The sequence below is a fragment of the Anoplolepis gracilipes genome, chromosome 2, assembly GCF_047496725.1.
Source record: "Anoplolepis gracilipes chromosome 2, ASM4749672v1, whole genome shotgun sequence".
NCBI lineage: Eukaryota > Metazoa > Arthropoda > Insecta > Hymenoptera > Formicidae > Anoplolepis > Anoplolepis gracilipes.
In genome coordinates this window covers 11,982,377-12,002,828 of record NC_132971.1, presented here as the reverse complement: position 1 = coordinate 12,002,828, position 20,452 = coordinate 11,982,377, and the positions used below count along the sequence as shown (strand labels likewise).

General features: G+C 26.8%; 1 protein-coding gene across 2 annotated transcripts in view; it reads right to left on the bottom strand.

The window, feature by feature from the left end:
• LOC140662763 (uncharacterized) overlaps positions 1-20,452 on the bottom strand; it is a 237,641-nt gene that overhangs the window by 8,756 nt on the left and 208,433 nt on the right. For both annotated transcript variants that reach the window (XR_012046170.1, XM_072886394.1), the window contains exons 2-3: positions 6,112-6,471; positions 2,573-2,693 (exon numbers count right to left, since the gene is read on the bottom strand). Coding sequence is in view for 1 of the 2 variants with exons in the window: in XM_072886394.1 (XP_072742495.1) it covers positions 2,573-2,693; positions 6,112-6,471 (481 nt within the window). In the remaining variant the exon portion in view is untranslated. The remainder of the gene's footprint in view (positions 1-2,572; positions 2,694-6,111; positions 6,472-20,452) is intronic.

Below are 20,452 nucleotides of genomic sequence, written 5' to 3'. Positions count from 1 at the left end.
AATTTAGGTTTGTTATTAAGTTTCAGAGATTCTACGGAACCCAAGATTTTACATTGGAACTTCCAAAGTACAGTCAGTCTTGGTAGTTTCTACACTTTCAAGTTTTGTTTTTATTTATGTGGAGGGCACGAAAGACGGGACAAAGCCCTCTCAGCAGTCACATAATAATTAAAGTAACACGACTCCAAAGAGAACGAATTGTTCGGCGTCTAAATCCGGGTCTCTCACAATTAGTTCATTGTCACTGCTGCCTGTGATGTAGCAATCATACTGCCAGAATTTCAGTACGGAGAATTTCATATTACAAATAGCTACAGCGTGCCTTTAGAGCGATGCGTTTGGTATCTCACTCGCCAGTTCGTAGCTGAACTATGGATGCTAGGCTAAGACCACACCCCATATGTACATTGTTATTGAGTTTGTTTCAAAACGTATAATTATTTGAACGGTCAAAGTTGAGGGATTTTTAAATTTTATAGTATTTGGGAATTCAGTTGGGACAAGAAAATGAAGAATAAAAATTCATTTTTTTCTTTAAAATGAATATTATAATTATAAAAAAGTACAAGAGATGATTATGGTCGTTATAAAACGTCACAGTACTAAAAGACACTTTCTACGCTTCGACTCGTTCTCATGATTTCGCTAAATAGCGTCCAATTTCCTCATTCGTACGGAGTACAATTGTATCTAACATGCAGTCGGTGAGTAAAACTGATCATGCTTCCAACGGAGATGTAACAAATTTTGTAGCACCTTGTGCTCCAAGAAGATGTAAAGGAATGTCCCCTGATGTTTTCTCATATCTTGAATTTCAGATGGATTTAGCAATCTTGAAATTTTTCTTTCCTTTAATAAACGAGACACGTCATCCAAGTTTTCTTATCTTTGCTTTTTTTTGCTGCAACTGTTCTTTTTCGCTCTACATCTTCATTGTCGTCATCCTCGCTCCTGTTCGCAACCTGTCGCTCTTTCTCGTACATCGATCATCTCGATCGTCGGCATCCTCGTTGGACTCGGATGTTGAGCCTTGCTCCTTGCTCCACCGTGTCTTCCTCCGAACTGCTTGACCTCCACCATGTTTCCCTCCGAATTTAAATCATTGTTATGGAAATAGGTTTGCGGGCGTGCGAAAATACTTTGAATTTCTTCGATGCTTTTGCTTTGTGTACTCATATTGACTGTACGCGTAATACATAATAAATATTAATTTAATAATCAATGCAATTTTTTTTACATTTTGTTACACTGTAATAGTTTCAATAATTATAAAATTATTGAAAAATAAGAAATAATTCCATCATATTGCCACGTGATAGTGGACAAATTTATATCGGCAAATATTTTTTTTCAATGATAACTTTATAACGTTAATTTACGTTAATACACTTCCCTTAAGTCACTTTTTATAATAAAAAAAATGTACTTACCGTTCTCAAAAATTATGACACATGGATACACACACACACACATATGTATATATGTGTATCTGAGACCACCCGCGTACACCCCTTTTATTTTGAAAACAGAGCATTTTAGAGAAAAATATTTCAGACAAAAGTTGTATGGTTTCGTAAAATAGTATTCACTTTCCGATAGTCTTATCTTAAATTGTCCGCTCAGTCAAGGCACGATTCGGACATAATCCAGCCAGCCAAGGCAATATCCGAGCGTTTCACGAGATATTTTGTAGATATTTTTATCAAAATACTGCAACTTTGAAGCTTTATAACTTGAACTTATGACTTGAAAAATACTTAATGAAAAAATATTTTATTATAGTGTTTTGGAAAGCTCTCGAGGTAAGTTACAGGAATATGCAAAAATATATAAGGTGTCCCATTTCAAAAATTCAAGGTAACCTTTATCTTATGGCCCCCTCGGAACCATACAACTTTTGTCTGAAACATTTTTCTCCAAAATGCTCTGTTTCCGATATAAAAAAAGTGTACGAGTGATCTCAGACACCCTGTACATATTGCAAAAGTCACTTCTATCTTTTTGAACAAAATATCATACACTTTTCATAAATATTAACGTTTATTCAAAATTTCTCCAGCACTTTTTCACATATCATATCTGTAACATGATAAAACGTATCAAAATAGTTCTTTTTCGCAAATTCCTCAAAATAGTGATGTAGTGGCGCAATTTAAAAGTTAAATTATACTCACAACGAAAGATCATGTACTCTGCTTCACCGATTTTGATAAAAATTTTTTTATAAGTAGTTCTCGTTCAATGAAGTTTTTTGGCAAAGCCATTTGATGCATTTCTTCAAATTTGCAGAGAAGTGCATCGAATGGCTTTGCAAGGAAACTTCATTGAACGATAACTACTCATAAAAAATTTTTATCAAAAGCAATGAAGCAGAATATATGACCTCTCCTTGTCAGTATAGAAAAACTGAGAAATAATTTTCTCTTTTTTCTGTTTAAAACAGATTTTTTTTTATATAAACTGTAATATATAAAAAGGTTAGATGTTAGGTATTATTATATGTATTATGCATTATTTATAAGATGTTATGTATTATTTCAAAATTTTATAATAAATTATGAAAAGAACTTACTCAATTGAAATATCTAAAGTTGGTTGAGGATAAAGTCCTTCAGCTAGACATTTTATTTCAACTCCGTCTTTGTTATTTACAGCTTTTCTTTTGTATACAAGCTCGAATTTTTCCTCTATTGCTGTAATACAAATTAAATACATTACATTATATTTATGCTACATTACATAGCTAATGCTCTTATATTGTTTCTAAAATACAATATATATATATATATATATATATATATATATAATTATACAAATAAATATATATATATAATATATATAAATATAATATATACTATAATATATATATATATATTTAATTATATTATTTAAATTGCATTATTTTTAAATTATCAAAATATAAGATTAGAGATACTAAATGATTGCATTTTTAAATTGCCATAATCTCTATCTACATAGCATAAAAAAGTTGAAAAACACTATAGAAATTTGATTGTATAATTGGATTATTGCAAATACACTACGGGAAAATTAAAGAGTCACCTTCTTTTTTTTTATAAAAAAGGCAATTTTCAAGTGGTTGTAACTTTGTTGTAAATAATCAGATTAAGATCAGTAAAAAAGCGTTACAAAACTTAAAGTTTCTTTTTTTAGAATCTTTAAGTTGATTTCAATTCTTTTTATTTGTTTGAAAATTACATTATGAAAAAACGACGTCGTCATTGAGCACTTTCTTGTTCTGTTTTATATACTGTTTCTTACTATATTTAATAATATAGTTAATATTTATTTTGTATTTATTCTCATTTTTCTTTCTTTTACATTTTTCTTATGTATTTACAATTTTTTTTATTTTTATTAATAAAAAAATATGTACATTTTTTAAATATGCATATTTTTTTATTACATAATTTTTATATTATTATTTTGTTGTATTTATACAATAATTTTAATATATTAAAATTTTGTTTCTGTAGCAAAATATATTCTTTTGTGTTTAGAGCAAAGTAAGTTACTATTAATGCTACTCTTCTTTCTTTTTATTATTAATATTATTATATAAATAAATTTTATTAATGATTATTATACAGGATGTCCCGGAACACCCCCTTAACAACGCTCGTGAGCAGGTAGGGTACAGTAAACTGAGCAAAAAAGTCTTATACTATTTTGCGATTTTCGCAATAATTATTAAAATATTAATTAAAAACGCTTAGCGAACAATATTATACATATCTACAAGATGTAATAATCGCCCCAATTCTTTAGGGCAGATAGAGCAGATCAAACTGAAGATAAAAGTCCTGTATCATTTTGCAATTAGCGCAATAATTATTGAACTATTAATTAAAAACGCTCAGGGTATGCTGAGCGCTATATGCGGCGCGCGCTTATACGCTGAGCGTTTTTAATTAATATTTTAATAATTATTGCAAAAATCGCAAAATGATACAGGACTTTTATGTTCAGTTTGATCTGCCCTATCTGCCCTAGAGAGTTGGGTCAATTATTACCGGACATTTTGTAGATATGTATAATATTGTTCGCTAAGCGTTTTTAATTAATATTTTAATAATTATTGCAAAACTCGCAAAATGGTATAAGACATTTTTGCTCAGTTTACTGTGCCCTACCTGCTCACGAGCGTTGTTAAGGTGTTCCGGGACACCCTGTATATATAAATAAATATTATACATATAATATATGCCGTTCAGTTACAAAAACAGTAATAAATGGCATTATACATATATTAAATATGATATATTAAAAAAAAATTTAATGGTATATTATATTTATATTAAAAAATAAAATTAATAAATTTGAAAGTTAAACAATTTTATGTGATTTATTATTACATTACATTCTATGACATGACGTCTTTTGGTCGTCTATTACAAGGACAATTGCCCGACTGTAGGTGAAGTTTTCAAGACGTATGTCCGCCCGTTTTGGGAAAGAGCGGTCCTGTGTTTCGTCTCTTTTTGTGTATGCATTTTCGTGCAATTTTCGCGTCTTTTCTATTTAGTATGCATAGCGTAAATATTGTTTCTGCCTGGGAGTTCAGAAGTTTTACCCGACAAGCGAAGGACAGCTTGTTAAGGAGTGAGAAAAGGATGGATGGAAAGTGAAGATTCAGCCATGTTATTCGGAAGTACGTCGGAAAACATTTATTATTAATATTAATGCCTATTGAATTGATGACAATAATAAATATTTTTTTATAACGCAATCAGTTTAAGATTAAAAATAATTATGTAGTAACAACAGAAAATAAACATTAATAGGCAAATAATAGGCCAGCGCAATATACAGGGCGCAAATAAAAACAAATATAATCTTCATAAAAAACCATATAATTAGACATATCGATTCTTTTTTTGAGTCATCCTCAGTAACTGTCGAACATTACATAATTAAAACATTGTATGGTCTGTATTCCAAGCTTACATTTGTTTTTTTTTCTCTATCTTTTATATGGTGTTGTTTTATGATTGTGTGTTTCCTTCAGATGCATGATAACGTTTACATTGTTTGTATTGACGTACTTCTTACTTCTAGTGAGTGCCGTTAAGAAGACTTGTACAAATTACTTAATCATCGTAATTTTTAAGACTTTAATGATTATATCACATAATCATTAAATAAGAATACGCGTTTACTAATGCATCTTGGCTACAGACTATTTATGATAGACATAAGATAGTAAGGGTTGACTGCTTACAAAGTAGTGAAGGTGTTCGCCGTAACAAGGAACGGACTGCAAATAGTGTATAGAGTATAAAGGGTTTCACATTAATTGTAAGAAGGGGATAGTTAATGTGTATTATGTCTGACAGTACAATCAATTTAATTATGCAATTTTGTGTGAGTATAAACTCTCTAAGTTGCAACTCGATGCTCCTGGATGTTCATTCAGAATCACACGTATTGTCATACATCAAAAACAAATGACACTAAACTTATTGTAGTAAATATACTAAAAACTAAAATATTCATAGAAATATTACATCATGATTAAAAGTCACTAGCAAACCTATGTGTAACCAATTAAATTCACTATCTCGTTCCTTGCTGTTTGCATGACCTGTTTGCCTGTGACGCTCCCTCCTATTATTTCTTTCCTACATGATAGAGTAGAGTTTATCTCTTTCTAATGCAAAATAGCGGGGAAAATATATTGGCATGAAAATGTTTCATGACTTGTATTAGCAGACTCTGATACGTATAGGTCACGCCCATTAGAAAAAGCCAGGCATTTATGTATACTATTTATGTTTTCCTTTTTTTCTGTGGAGAAAACATTTTAACTTACGCCCACACTATCTCATAAGCAGTTTATTCTTACTATGACCATGATTTTCATACAAAGATAATAAATATAGTAATAAACTTCGTTAATAAACATTGTTAATAAACATCATACGAATATTATCTTTACATTTTTCTAAAAAAATGAACAAAATTTATTTTTTTATACATTGTTTTACTCAATTTTGTCATCTGTATAAACGAGATTATGAATTATATATATATAATATTATTTTAAGTATAGATACAGCTATTATAAATATTAAAAATAAAGATACTTACAGTATACTATCATTGATGCATTCGCTGTTCGCTCATCCTCGAATGTAGATATAACACATGTATACTCGCCAGTAAGATCAATGCCTGGTTTATTTAATTTCATGGCTCGATACTCGGTATATGGATCATCGCTGGCTTTGTATGTTAAATCAATATATTTTGCAGCCGGTTCATCTGCTAATGGGTGTCTGCCATAGATCCATTGGTAAACTAATTGATTGGTATTAAAGAACCATTTAACGACAAGACCTTGGCTCGATGTATTCTCGAGGTCGTAATCACAATCGAGAATAATGTAATCATTGCTGACTTTTATAATATCTGGTACATTGATACTCTTGATAATTAGTTGCCAAGATTCTGTAAACACATGAAAATATGTTAAACACTTATCATAAATAATAAATTTTTTGTATTATCTAAATTGCTGTATACTATTCATAATAAATAGATAAATAATAATATGAGTAATAATATAAGTAGAAATGTATCATGTTGTCAGTTTTACAATGATTGTAACACAATTTTTTTTCGAAGATTTTTATTACTAATTATAAATTTTATATTACATTGTAACTAATTTTTAATATCTTTTTAGTTTATTATCGCACAATATGCATAATATATATGCAGATACAAATTATAATAGCATAATAGTCTCAAAATTTCCACGTTGAAGGTTACAAATAAAATCGATAAATACCGTTGATAGTTGCAAATAAAATCGATAAATACCATTGTTGCTAGTAACGATTAACATTGGTTCAGTAAAAGTCAAGCATAAATCAAAATGATTATTTTTTCTGCACCAAACTTTTTTTAGGTTACACGAATAATAAATCCTTTTCCACGATTCAAGTATATACTAAAATAAAATCGATCTTATGTTAAAAACAAAATAAAGTTAGAAAATTACTCATGGAATGGCGTGTGCTAGTGATTGCCAACTGAACATCGATCGCTAACGTACAGAAAAAAGTTAGAAAATTACACTTTTGTTATTAGTTTCTGGTATTTGTTTAATATAAAAATTTTGCAATGTACAATTTTGTACAATTTTACAGTGTATACAAGATAGGTTCAATAAAGTGAAAGAGGGAATATAAATAAGAGAAAGAATATAAGTAAACGTTTTGAAATGAGCTTAGTAGATGTGTGATGTTAGATGGAAGACGCTAGCAATATGCAACCGTAGTAGAGAGGATAACACATACAAGTGCCAACCGTGTCATATGAGCTCGGCGTTTCAGTAGCTTTGGCTAGTAGAAAAGGACAAATATACTGTTTTCTGTCCCGTTTATACGAAGTCAGTAACAAAAGCGATGAGCGACACTATTCGCTTTTTGATTGCGTGGCAGGATTAAATGCTTTTCCAAGCACACACGGCTTTTAAAAAATTATTAATAAATTAAGTTATTATATTTAACAATTAAATGTAAAATTATTATTACTATTATTTTACATTTTTATATTATTTAATTGTTATTGTATTGTATCATATTATTATTTTACTTATTACTATTATTATTATTTAGTTATTGTATTATTATATATTTTATTTTTGTTTTTAAACATCTTATGTCTACTTATCTACACATGTACTTATATGTATATATATATATATATATATATATATATATATATATATATATGAATATATACATATTTTTTTCGCATAAATATATACATATCTGTAAAAAAAGGTTAATTGTATGGTTCTATTTAATAATACATTGTAACCCATTATTCCCCAAATAACTTTAGTTTGATTTTTGAACGCTTGCAATGGCTAAATGGTTGATTGTAGTGAAATCTTGCCCATTATGATTTTCGATTAGCATCACATATATTAAATTTCCAAAGTTTTATTAAAATTGATTTCGAAAGTTTCAAAACCAATGTCTTATATCCATAACATTGTGTGAGATTTTTTAATAAAAATATTTTTTCATGTATTTTATAACTATTTATTATATACAGGGTGAGGCATAACTATTACCTTTTAAAATATTTTTTAGATCTTACAGATTCAAAGATATTTCAGGTGGTAATAGTTATTGCCTCACCCTGTATATTATATGTATAACTATATATATTATATATATTATATACATATGTAACTATATATATATATATATATATATAATACTATAAGTATTCATATAATTATAAATTTTATTTTCTCAAACATGTTCTCGTACAAGAAAATCTTTTCTCCTTCTTCTATTCTCTTATATAATTTGTAACGTATTGTAGAGACGTTGTAGAAACATGTAACTGTAATATTTTATCAGAAATGTTACAGCAACATTCGAGAAACATTCTAATAAAAAAAAAGCAATATTCAATTATCGCTAGTTCATTCGTTTGTGACATGATATTTATTTTGTATTTATGTTTTAGTGAATTATATGTTTCATATGAATTATATAAAATTTGCAAAAAATAGTTAGCAAAAAATTATTTCTATCAGTTTAATTTCTGATCTAATTTCAACATAGGGAGTTCTAATATTGAATTGATTTCCTCAATGGAAAGGATTTCCGGATGAATGCCGCGTGCTGGGACAGCGTTATACTACGTACAATATCGGAGCTCTTAGCCCTGAAGATGCAAACTGTAACGTTTGCGAAACGTCGGCATGCTGTCCCAGCACGTGGCATCTATCCGGAAGCCCTTTCCATTGAGAATATCAGTGATCACGAAAGCCTTAAAACTAGAATTGAATTGGTTGTTTAAAAATCAGACAGCTAAATAAAAGTAAACATGATTAGGCATATTATAATCTAAAGTTACATCATAGTTATACATAATTGTACGTCACTGTAACGAAATTATTATTGAACTTAAGAGAAATAGTAGGATCCAGTTAATGGTGTCAGAATTAAAGGAGCAAGAATAAAGATAATTCAAACAAGTAATAAACGCACAAAGCACGTTGACAATCATAATACGTTTATTTAATACAGTATGTATATCCAACAATGGTACAATGGAATATGAAACTGCTTTGACTGTATTAACTCGCAATCAACGTTTTTCGAAAGCATCCGAGCACAATCATAAATTTCTTTGATTCTTTACAAAAGATCTTCTGCACGCTGTTTCACGCTTCAGCCTCTGACGATTACTCACGTGACCTCAGCTGATGAGAGACATAACGTCATGATGATGTCATGGTATACGTGCAATAGCACTAATAGGATGCACACGCAACTAGACGAGGTGACACAGAGTAAGGTTTAGCCTTACAGTTTTACCTAATGGAACACATTCACCTCGAATGCTAATACTAAATTATGTTTAAAATAAAATATATCAAATATAAATGTATTACATAATTAGCACAATGAGACTTAAATAACATACAAATTTATTAGATAAACTATTATAAAAAATAATTAAAAAATCAAGAAAAGCTATAATTAATTGGTGTCAAATTAAATTAAATGACTTTAAAGCATTAAAAATGATAAATTTACAATTAAAATATGCATAAAAGTAAATAAAATTTCTAATAAGTGAAATCTACAAAGAAAATGAAACACAATAAACAAAATAATATTGCAAGAAAAAAAATAAATTATTGGCATAGTATCACAATTATAAGTTAAATGAGACATTGTTATTTATATAAAATAAATATAAACGGGGAATAATACTGCTATATTAATATGTATATGTAATATAAAATAGAAATATAATTATAATAATTAATATCGCTATAATATTACAAATAAGATTAAAATAGCAATATAATGATGCATCTAATACATATTAATATTATTAATGGGTTTAACTCGTAGTTTCATATGATCAGTAGATAAAACTGAATTATAAGGTTTCTGTGTAATCCCAAAAGTAGAACTATCAATCTGTTATACCTTTTTACTTAGAACTTTATAGATAATATATTTTATAAAGATCTTTAAACTCTGATTAATATCAAATCACTAGAATTAATATTAAATCACATTCAAAATGTTTAAAAATAGTAGACTTTTTATGTTTTTCATTGTAATATAATTGATTGTGTTCTTTAATCTTTTCTGTAGCTTTTAAAGCTATATTTCACACATTAACACTTTCTTTAAAGAAATTTAGATCAATTTTAATAAATTTTTAAAGAGGTTTTATTAATTCAAAATTAGTATGATTTCTTTGAGCGCCTCATAAAAATTTTTGAAGAAGAAGTTTTCAAAGATTTATGATAAGTATTAAAAAATATTTACATATTTATTACATATACCTGGCCACTCTTAATAGGAACATTGGAAAGCGAAAGGTCTCGGGTTCGATTTCTGATTCAATCACTTGTGCGTCACATATTTTTCGAGTTCGTAAAAATATTGTTTACGAACAATTATTTTTCGAGCTGAAAGATGTTAGGAATGCTTTACATAGAGCCGCTGCCGGATGGATAATTGCAACAACGTGTCTGGGTCAGTTCCGCCCTCCACTACATACACCCTTGTTTTATTACTTGGACAATATGAATAAGACTCCTATTTGAATAATATGAATGCTTTCCTTAATGATACAAAACTTATAAAAGTAAAAAAAAGATCTTTGCAGAAAGCTTATCAATAATCCACATAATTTACTCCCAAAGTGAAAGAAATAAGATTATATTTCGAGTACTACGTATAAGCCATTAAATTGTACAAACAAAGTACTGCCAAGGGTCTATGGGCTCTCCAAGATTCACAAGCCGAGATGCTCCTTGAGAATTATTGTTTTATCCTTTACATCCATTGGCAACTTTCCTGCATAAGATTATCTACTCGATTCCAGTTGCTGACAGCTACGTGAAAGACAGTTTTCAATTAGTGGAGAATACATTGGCGACCAATATGAGTTGATCTCTTTGAATGTGATCTCACTATTTACTAACACTCCCTTTAAACATAGCAACAGACACAGTATAGCTACGAAGAAACTCGGAAATAATTATACACTGTGTCGTGCGAAGAGTTTTTGATGACGGTCCGGCTTGTGTTTAATTTGACATTTAATGGCATTGTGTTTAATTCGACATTTAATGGCGTTTTTTTATCAACAAAACTTTAGGACATTATGAGCTCTCCTTTGTCTCCTATAATAAACGATTTAACTATAAGTGATTTAAAGAGTAGGATGATCAGAGATCTTTCGTTCAGTTTCCTGTTTTATATTTAATATGTTAATGATGTCGCGCTGGCAGTCCTTCCCTCGATGAAGCTCGTACTGAATCGATTTAATGCTTATCAAAAAAAGATTGCAGTTTACAATGGAGAAGAGAACTGAAGCAGGTTGAAATTTCTCGACATTATGTTTATTTTAAATAAAGAATTTATTGAATTTAACTGATTTTATAAACCGATTTTTCAGGAAAATATCTAATTATGACTGCTATTATCCTCTCTGTTACAAGAAGGAGATAATGTTAATTTCAATCTGATCGATAAAGCTTTCTTCCTGTTGCATTCCTAATTTTATTTAAAAAATTCTACAGCTCATTATCACGGTCATTAATATTTTAATGGACAATAAATACTCATTGTCGCTAATTTTTGACATGCTCCAAGATCGAGACCTTAAGAACTTATTTATGAGTAGTCAAAATAATGATCTAATTGGTACTAATGATACTCGGAATGTTGGTTTTCTCTACGTTCCATACCTTTTTATTATTCCATGTGTGCCTAATTATTCGAAACAGTTTAATCTCTTAACGCGCCCGTTTGTCGGATATTACAATTATTTAAGAAAAATATTTCTATGTAGTCTATATATAATAAATGTATATTTTGTATTTATAAAAACCATTAATTAAAATTAAAAATTAATATTAATATAAAGATAATAATAATGAATATAAACAAGTGTTAAGAGTTTAATTGAGTTCATATATTTTTGTCTTAAAAATTTATTATGTGCTAATTATATTTTTATATTTGTAATATTATTCAGTTAAATTAAGTTTTTTATATTTTTATAATACATTTAAAATATTTAAATATATGGTTGAGATAATAATTATTGATTATTAGGTAAATTGATAAATATATTAAAAATTAAATATTATCTATACATTAATATATATTAATATATGTTAAATATTATCTAAACAGATTATTAAAGATAAATATAAAAAATTAAGTGTCTTATATGTGCAAAAGTATATTTTAAATGTGTTATAGATTATCATAAATGTTAAATACATTATTTAAAAATTATTAAATAATTATTTAAATTATTAAATATATATTTATCATTTAATTTATATATATACTAGAATAGTTTAGGCGCGCGCTACGCGCGCCCTATTTATTTTGTTTGTGTTTATATTGTGTTGTATAGTTAGGTATGTGTTTATATTGTGTTGTATGGTTAGGTATATAGTGTATGTTAAAGTTAAGCATTAACGTTTCTTTTCCGCAATGCTAATTGATTGTTGAATATTAAATTTTAATATTTACGGTTGACTTTAAGAAAGCATTCTTCTTTCTTTTTCTTTTTTTCTCTCTCTTTTTCTTTCTTTATTTAATATTATATCTCTTCTCCTTCTTTCTTCAATCTCTTCTTTTTTCTATTTATTACACAAATATAAATTACATAATTAATATACTATCATGATAGTATATTAATTATGTAATTTATATATATATATCATGAGAAAATTTTATACATAGGTTTATCATATACAATACATGCATAGATAATATATGTGCCTTTCTTTTGTCTCTCTTGTTCTCTTCTTCGTTTTCTTTAACTTTTCTTTAATTTAAATTTTCTACAAATTGTCACACAAACTGTCAAAATTTGACAGCTGCAGACGACACGCACGAAGCAAGTTACAAAACGCACTTGACAACGAGACTGCGAGACAACCAATCAGTATTGCGGAAAAGTGGCAACAATAAAATCGGTAACACGCCTTTTTCATAAGGATATATACATATATATTCACTTGTTTTATATTTTTGAAATATATTTGTCTTTCTTAATAATGAAATAATTTACTCATAATTTTTAATGTTATGTATTTATTAATTAGAAATATTAATAAATATATTTTTTTAAATTAACGTATTAATGTAATTAAATAATAATTTTTATATAATTAATATACTCGATTAATATACTATATGAATTGCCTGCAAATAGGCGTGTTAATAAAACTTTTAAACATACTTGAGTATTTTTAATATGTCAGTATTTTTTTGTATCATTAATTTATATTTTTAAAGACATTTTTTATATAAAAAAAATTTTTTTGCTAAAAAGATGTTATGTTTCTAAAAATGCTATATTTTGTAGAGGTTTACAGAATTTTTGGAAAGATAGTGTATGAAAATACTATTAATAGTAATTGATGTTTAAGTAATTGATGTATAAAGAACAATTTGGGGAAGGATATTTGGCATTTTTTCTTTCTATTCTTGATGTCTTTTTAAAACGGATTTCATATTTTTATAAAGCTTATAATTTTATTGTACTTGATGATGATTAATTCTTTTGTAAAGAATAGTTTTGGAGATACTATTTTTGACAGTCATTACTTTTTCGTAAAGAACAGTTATGAGGATACTATTTTTGATGACTTAAAAATTTTACTATAAGCTGTAAAATTAGATTATGATCGATATGTAATAATATAATATAACGATATCGATCAACTCTATGTCGAAAATTGTAAAAGTACATTGTGTTTTCCATGCAACATTTTTTAAAAAGATATTTTTATATTGGGACTTTGCATAATAATCTATTCATAGGACACGTAAAGCAAAAATAAAGACTCTTTCGTTATGTAAAACATACCTAGTTTTTGAGATTAAGCTTATTATCTAAAGTACTTGTAATTGAGTGACTTGTGTATAAATACACGGTTCGTTTTGCGCGTGACTTGTCAAGAAATACTATCGTGTTTCTTGATTATTTGATATAAACTTAATGTTTTACTTAAATGTAAATAATTCTTTTTAGTAAAAATAAGCAATAAGACAAAATTAGCATTACAAAAAGTTGTGTACAAATATCATATTCGTAAATTTACTAATAAATATTCATTATTAAAGAAAATATGAAGCATAATTATATATTTAATTTACAATAGCATTGCCTCATGTTCTCCTATTGTGATATAATTTTTACGATACAGCACAATACGGCAAACAGAATTATATTATAATGACATATTAAGTATTATTACATAATATATTTCACACACACACGGAAAAAGTAAATCCAACCATGCTTTATGTGCTATAAATTTGGTTCATTACTATAATAACCCGTATCATTTATTCTATGTAATTCAACTCGTTTTTAAAAATAACAATTTAAAATGGCTTTATATCAATTCTAAGAATCTATAGCTATATATAAGATATAAGGATGTCTATTTAAAAAATTTATCTCATCATTTACACAATTTGACTTTTACATAAGTTTGAGAAAAAAACTTTAAAAAATGAATATTAATTATGAATATTATCTCATGTTTCTCTTCAATATTTACAAAAAAATTTTCTCTAAAATATTTTTTTGTAAGTTTGAAAAATATGAAAAGAAATTAGCATTTAAAATAAACTACTTTATACATATATATATATATATATATATATATATATATATATATAAACATTAATTTTAAATTAATACTATTTTGTTTAGAAAATTATAATTAAACTAATAAAAAATGCGTTTGATATTGTTCACACATTTTTCACGATTATATCCTGATTTAGTAAATATCTTATGCATATATCCTGTTTGTAAATTATCAAAAATAATTATTTATTTTCTGGGTATTAGCACAAAAACTGTGGTGATATTCATATCTATTATTTTTTAAATTAATATATATTTATAATATAATATATTTTTATAATAATATAAAATATATATATTTAAATCTATCCTCTTTCTTTCCTTTATTATCTTATCTCATATGCATGCATAAATATACGTATGTATGTACATTTTGTTTTATTATAGTACTACCTTTTCTTGTACTTCTTTGTCATACACCTTTTAGCGGCCTTGTCTCTTTAAACCTTTTCTATTCTTCTCTTCTCTCTTTTTATTTCTCTTTCTCTCTCTCTTCCTCTTTTTCTTTCTTGTTTAATCTGCCGTAATTTTTTTATCTATAGTTTTTTCTTCTGTTATCATTTGTTAAAACGTCTCTAATAATTTTATTTTTTTATTTTTATTTTATTTTATTATTTGTTCATAGTTCCAAAACGTGAAAAATCTTAGTTCTTTTTTTTCTTATATAAAATAAATATTATAGATATATCAATGTGTAATTATTTAATAAAATATGTAAAAGTATTTATGTTATTGAGAAATCCTGTTTGTTTACAATCCTAATTCTCAACATATTCTTTTGCTTATCATTTTGCAAATAACTTCGATTGTCAACAATTCTGATTGCCAAGTTATATGTATAATGTACATGTGTGCAATAATATCATGTGCGTAAACATATGTTACACACATGATTTCACTGCTCATAGACAGATTGCACACAATAAAAATTAGAGAAAGATTGTTTGAACATTTCGTAATAAATCAAAAATAAAAACTGAGAGATCTTTATAATTGTATGATTCTGCATGAATTTGTGTGTGTTCTTTTGTTTTTACATCGATAATAATAAGTGGCTAAAATCTTTTAAAAGTTGATAGAATTTTGATTTCTTAGAAACATATATTAAGATCAAGATTATTGATTGCAGCAAAATATTAATATTTTTTTTTTATTTTAAATATTATATTTTATTTTAAATATTTGTTAATCTTATTTTAAATATATATTTAATATTATAATACCATGCAATCTGTAATGCGCGTAACAATATCACGTGCAAAAAGTGTATGTGCGTAAAAATATTCTTTATAATTGTTAATATGATTTTTTTTATTTAGTATCTGCAATATGTATGTGCAATAATGTCATGGAGTAAAATATGTATGTGCAATAAAAGTGTGTAATAATGTGTTTTGTACGTAAATATTTGTTCGTATTTTAAATTATTAAATATGCGCAATAATGCTTGTATAATAGATAATCGCTCTGTAATCAAGTGCTGTCGCTAATCGAAGCTGTCGGCATAATAATGTAGGCAAATGAAGTTGTCGGTCGAGAGTGTAAACAAGCGAGACTTTTTCTATTATTGCATTATAGTATATAAGTGCGTAACAATTAAAATTTCAACTTACATAGAGTAAGATTAAAATTAATAAAATTTTAAGGTTTCTGAATCATATTGATATTTATTGTAAAAACTCCTTAAAATATTAACTTGGAAAGTATAATAAATTCTTAAGATGATTTTTTAAATTATTTTAACCTTACATTATTCTCCAATTGCGTTATTGTATTTTTAACCGTGCCAACATTATAGCTTTTGCTTAATTCCAAACGGAAAGACATAGGACAATAGAACTGGACTATTTAAGGTGTTGCTTCTGTTGTTTGGAAAGTGTATATTTCAATGTCATTACTGCATGGCAAACAGTGAGCAGCCATTTGCAAGCTTTCCAAGTAGCCTATATAGTTCAGGAATAGCGAAACAAGTATTTATAACCCATAGTCGGTGTTAGAGGAAGAAGAAATGAAAAGGAAGGAAGAGAAAGAGATGAAGACAGATAGAGGGAATGGGAAAGAAGCAGTAGTGTAACTAGAAGATAAATTAGGGGCGGAACTTACTTCTGCATAAGCAGTCTGTGTAATTAACAGCTGTCTGAAAGAACGCGAAAAAGATTTAGACTACAATATAAACGTTTTCATGTCAGTTCAAAAATTGAAAAATTATATATTGTTTCGAAATATGATATTAATTTAATCTTGAGTATAAGTGCCAAGATTATGTGAAAGTCAATCTAATTTTTTTAAAGAAACTATATACAATAACCTATTCTAATTTTTTATATAAATCGATTATTTGCAATATTCAACAAAAAAGTTACGAAGGTAGAATAATGCCAAAAATTAAATTCTTTACGATATATTTGAGCTTATGTAAAATTATGTCAAATTAAAGTATATATAATAGGCGTTGCTCAAAGAAAGAAACTCTAGCATTGAATGTACTGGTCGCTACTTTGAACAACTTTTGCAATACTGTACAATATTATTTGTGTAATCTTTTATTAAATTTTGTACAAATTAAGATTATTTATCTCATTGGTATGTTGTCCACAATATAGTTTCTTACATCTAAAGACGTGTACTGACTCATAATTCGAAAAACAGGGTAGATTCCTGTTCAAAAGTTGCTATATTCCGAATTTTCTATAGTTCCTGAAGTTTATCTGTAACTTTTTTACTCCTGTAATGCTAAATATAATCTATCTTGTTCATTTTAGGAAGCAATTAACAGAATAAGCCACAAAATGGAAATAAATAATAACCTTAAGAAGCATCGGGTCTAAAATGTCAATCTTAGCAAAAAGAATCAAATATGAAAATGATTGATTCAAAGTGAGTCTTTCAAGAGTTTGAGATACACGAGGAAAGATTTTTCACTAGCAAGATTAGTAACCAGAGATTTCAAACAGCAAGGAATTGACTTCAAGGAAACTTTTGCACTTCTTGTGAGGCACGACTCGCTCTCAGAGTCTTGCTGGTGATAGCAGTACAAGAAGACCTCAAGCTAATGCAATTTATACAGACAGCCTTTCTGTAAATTTTCAAGAGGAAATTTATATAGAGAGCTTTTCAAGGGCTACATCTAGTAGAAAATAAAGAAGATAGTAAAGAAAGTATTATTTGTAAGCTTTTAAAATTTTTATATAGTTTAAAATAGTAACCTAAATATTGGAACAAAATATTTAATAGTATTTTATAATAAATATTTAATAGTATTTTAAAACAATTTAATTTTACAGAAATTGAAGCAGATAAAAATATCTCTCTCTCTCTCTATCTCTTGGGATATATTAATATAAAAGTTTTTCTTAAATAATATAAAAGCTTTTGTGTATGGTGGATTATTGATAACTAAATCACGAAAAGTTCTTGAATTAGTTATAGTTTGTTTTAAAAAATTGCTTAATATAGCACTTGGTGATTATAGTATAGATGTAAAAATATTGTAGAATGAATAGAAAACAACCCATTTCTTACACCAATATATTTATACTAACAATGAATCAGAATATGTGGCTGTAGAGTCAACAGCTAAAGAAGCCATTTAGTTAAGAAAATTGTTAAAAGCTCTTGAATGTATATGTGTTGAGCCAACAAATTTTAACAAGTTTATTGACAATCAAAATACTTTAGATTAGTGAAAAAAATCTCAAATTTCACAAAAGAATCACATAGACATTTAATATTATTATATCAGAGAAAAGGTAGAAAGTAAACAAAAATTTATTTATATATCTTCAGAATTACAAAGGCAAAAATGCCAAATTGTTAAAAAGAGCAGATTTATAAATTTGCGAAAAAGTTTGAATGTCAAAGAAATCAAAAGAAAATTATTTGTTAATGGCATAATGAAAATAGATAATGAAAAGCACAGCAGTAAGCATGTTGCGCACGCTTTTCACAATTCCCAAGTGTTAATAAAGATGTAACACGCAGGAGTTAGCGTACACAGAATTTCAGATGGAAAATACTCCATCTTCTTTTGTATTAACTAGACCGATCTTTTTTCTCTCTCCGAGTGGTAAGCAAGTAAAGTGTTATATGTATACAAGTAGACTACTAGTGTGTGTTAATTTCTTTATAAAAGAACTCAGACACTTTTCGCACAAACTTAATGTTAAAACACAATTCAATATAGTAGAACAAAAATTGTATTAGGAACAAAAAATATAAACAACTTTCAGGAAAACTGGATGGATCAGTTATGTCAAAAATTAATTTTAATGTCGAAATTCATGAATTTTACATTGCGCTTTACAAAGCACTTTTAACCTTTTAAAATATAAAATTAATGATTAATTTGTGATCTAAAGTAACGATTTGTTCTGTAAAGTATAATTTAATCTCAAAATAATAAATTTTATCTTATATTGAACTAACTTTTTTATAATAACACCATCATAAAAATTTTTATAGTGATTATATACAAAAATTTATGAAAATATATATTTCAATTCTATAAAGAAATTCTTTACTTCAACTTACAAATTAATTATTAATTTTATATTTTAAGAGACTAAAAGTGCTTTGCGCAATGTCAAATTTTTATGAATCTTATATAAATGTATTAGGTTTTATTGTATTTATATTTTTTGACATAACTGATCTTTCAAATTTAAATGCATTAGATAAATCTTGATATTAACTTATACATCATGGATTATTTTTCTTTTGTAAAGATTTGAAATAACACACTTTGATGTGGCGCTTTTTTTTTGTTTCTGAGATATATGTACAACTTTGTAATGTTGTAAAAATAAAATTTTTAGAAAGAGGGGGGGAATTTAGTTTAATGATCTGTTAATAACTTCAACATATGTTTCAAGATTATGATTCTCAATAATATTTACAAGATTTTCATCATTATTAACTACTCAGCATTGAGCTATTTATTATTAAATATTCAGTCAGAGATTTAACGTTTCGCGATTTTTTACAAATGTTATCAGTTTTTTGTAGCAATATTGATAAAAAAATAACTTTTTCATATTGTAACTTAAAATGTTTTAAATATAAGTATTATTAAAATACTTGCCAGCAAAAACTTTTTGTACATAAAGATCTTTGTATGTATATATATATTACATATTTATGGAATAAAAATAACAGTAAACATAAAATAAAGAGAAAAAAGCCAAGCTTAGAGGATTGTGACGCAAATAAATGAATATAAATTTTTCAAAAGTAAAAAAATTTATATAATTTTTGAATGTTTCAATCCGTCTTTGAATCATCTTCAGGAGTTATTAAATAAACAATTTAAAAAAGTCAGTTAGGTATACAATATATAATAAAATAAAGATATTAATATACAAGATTAGCATAAAGATGAATAAAAATTATAAATAAATAAAACAATATCTAAAGTTACAATATGCAAGAACCTACGGTTAATGCGATTAAAAAATAGATATGCACAACTGCATTCTCGACACCTTTAAAGGACACAAGCACGCGAAATGCGATTAGTCTTTCAACGGTTCCAGCCATCATAGACATAACAGCGGGGCGAAAAAAATCCTCTTAGTATGATTCTATAGTCAGGTAAATAATGTGAAAAGTTGAATGTGCGTGATTATATAAAAATAATAAAAAATGTATATGTAATGTATTTTTTCTTATATAGAGTCTTTCTTAACTTTAAAATAACAGTAATTTACAAAAAGTAAGTAAAAACAAACATCACAAAAAAATCAAT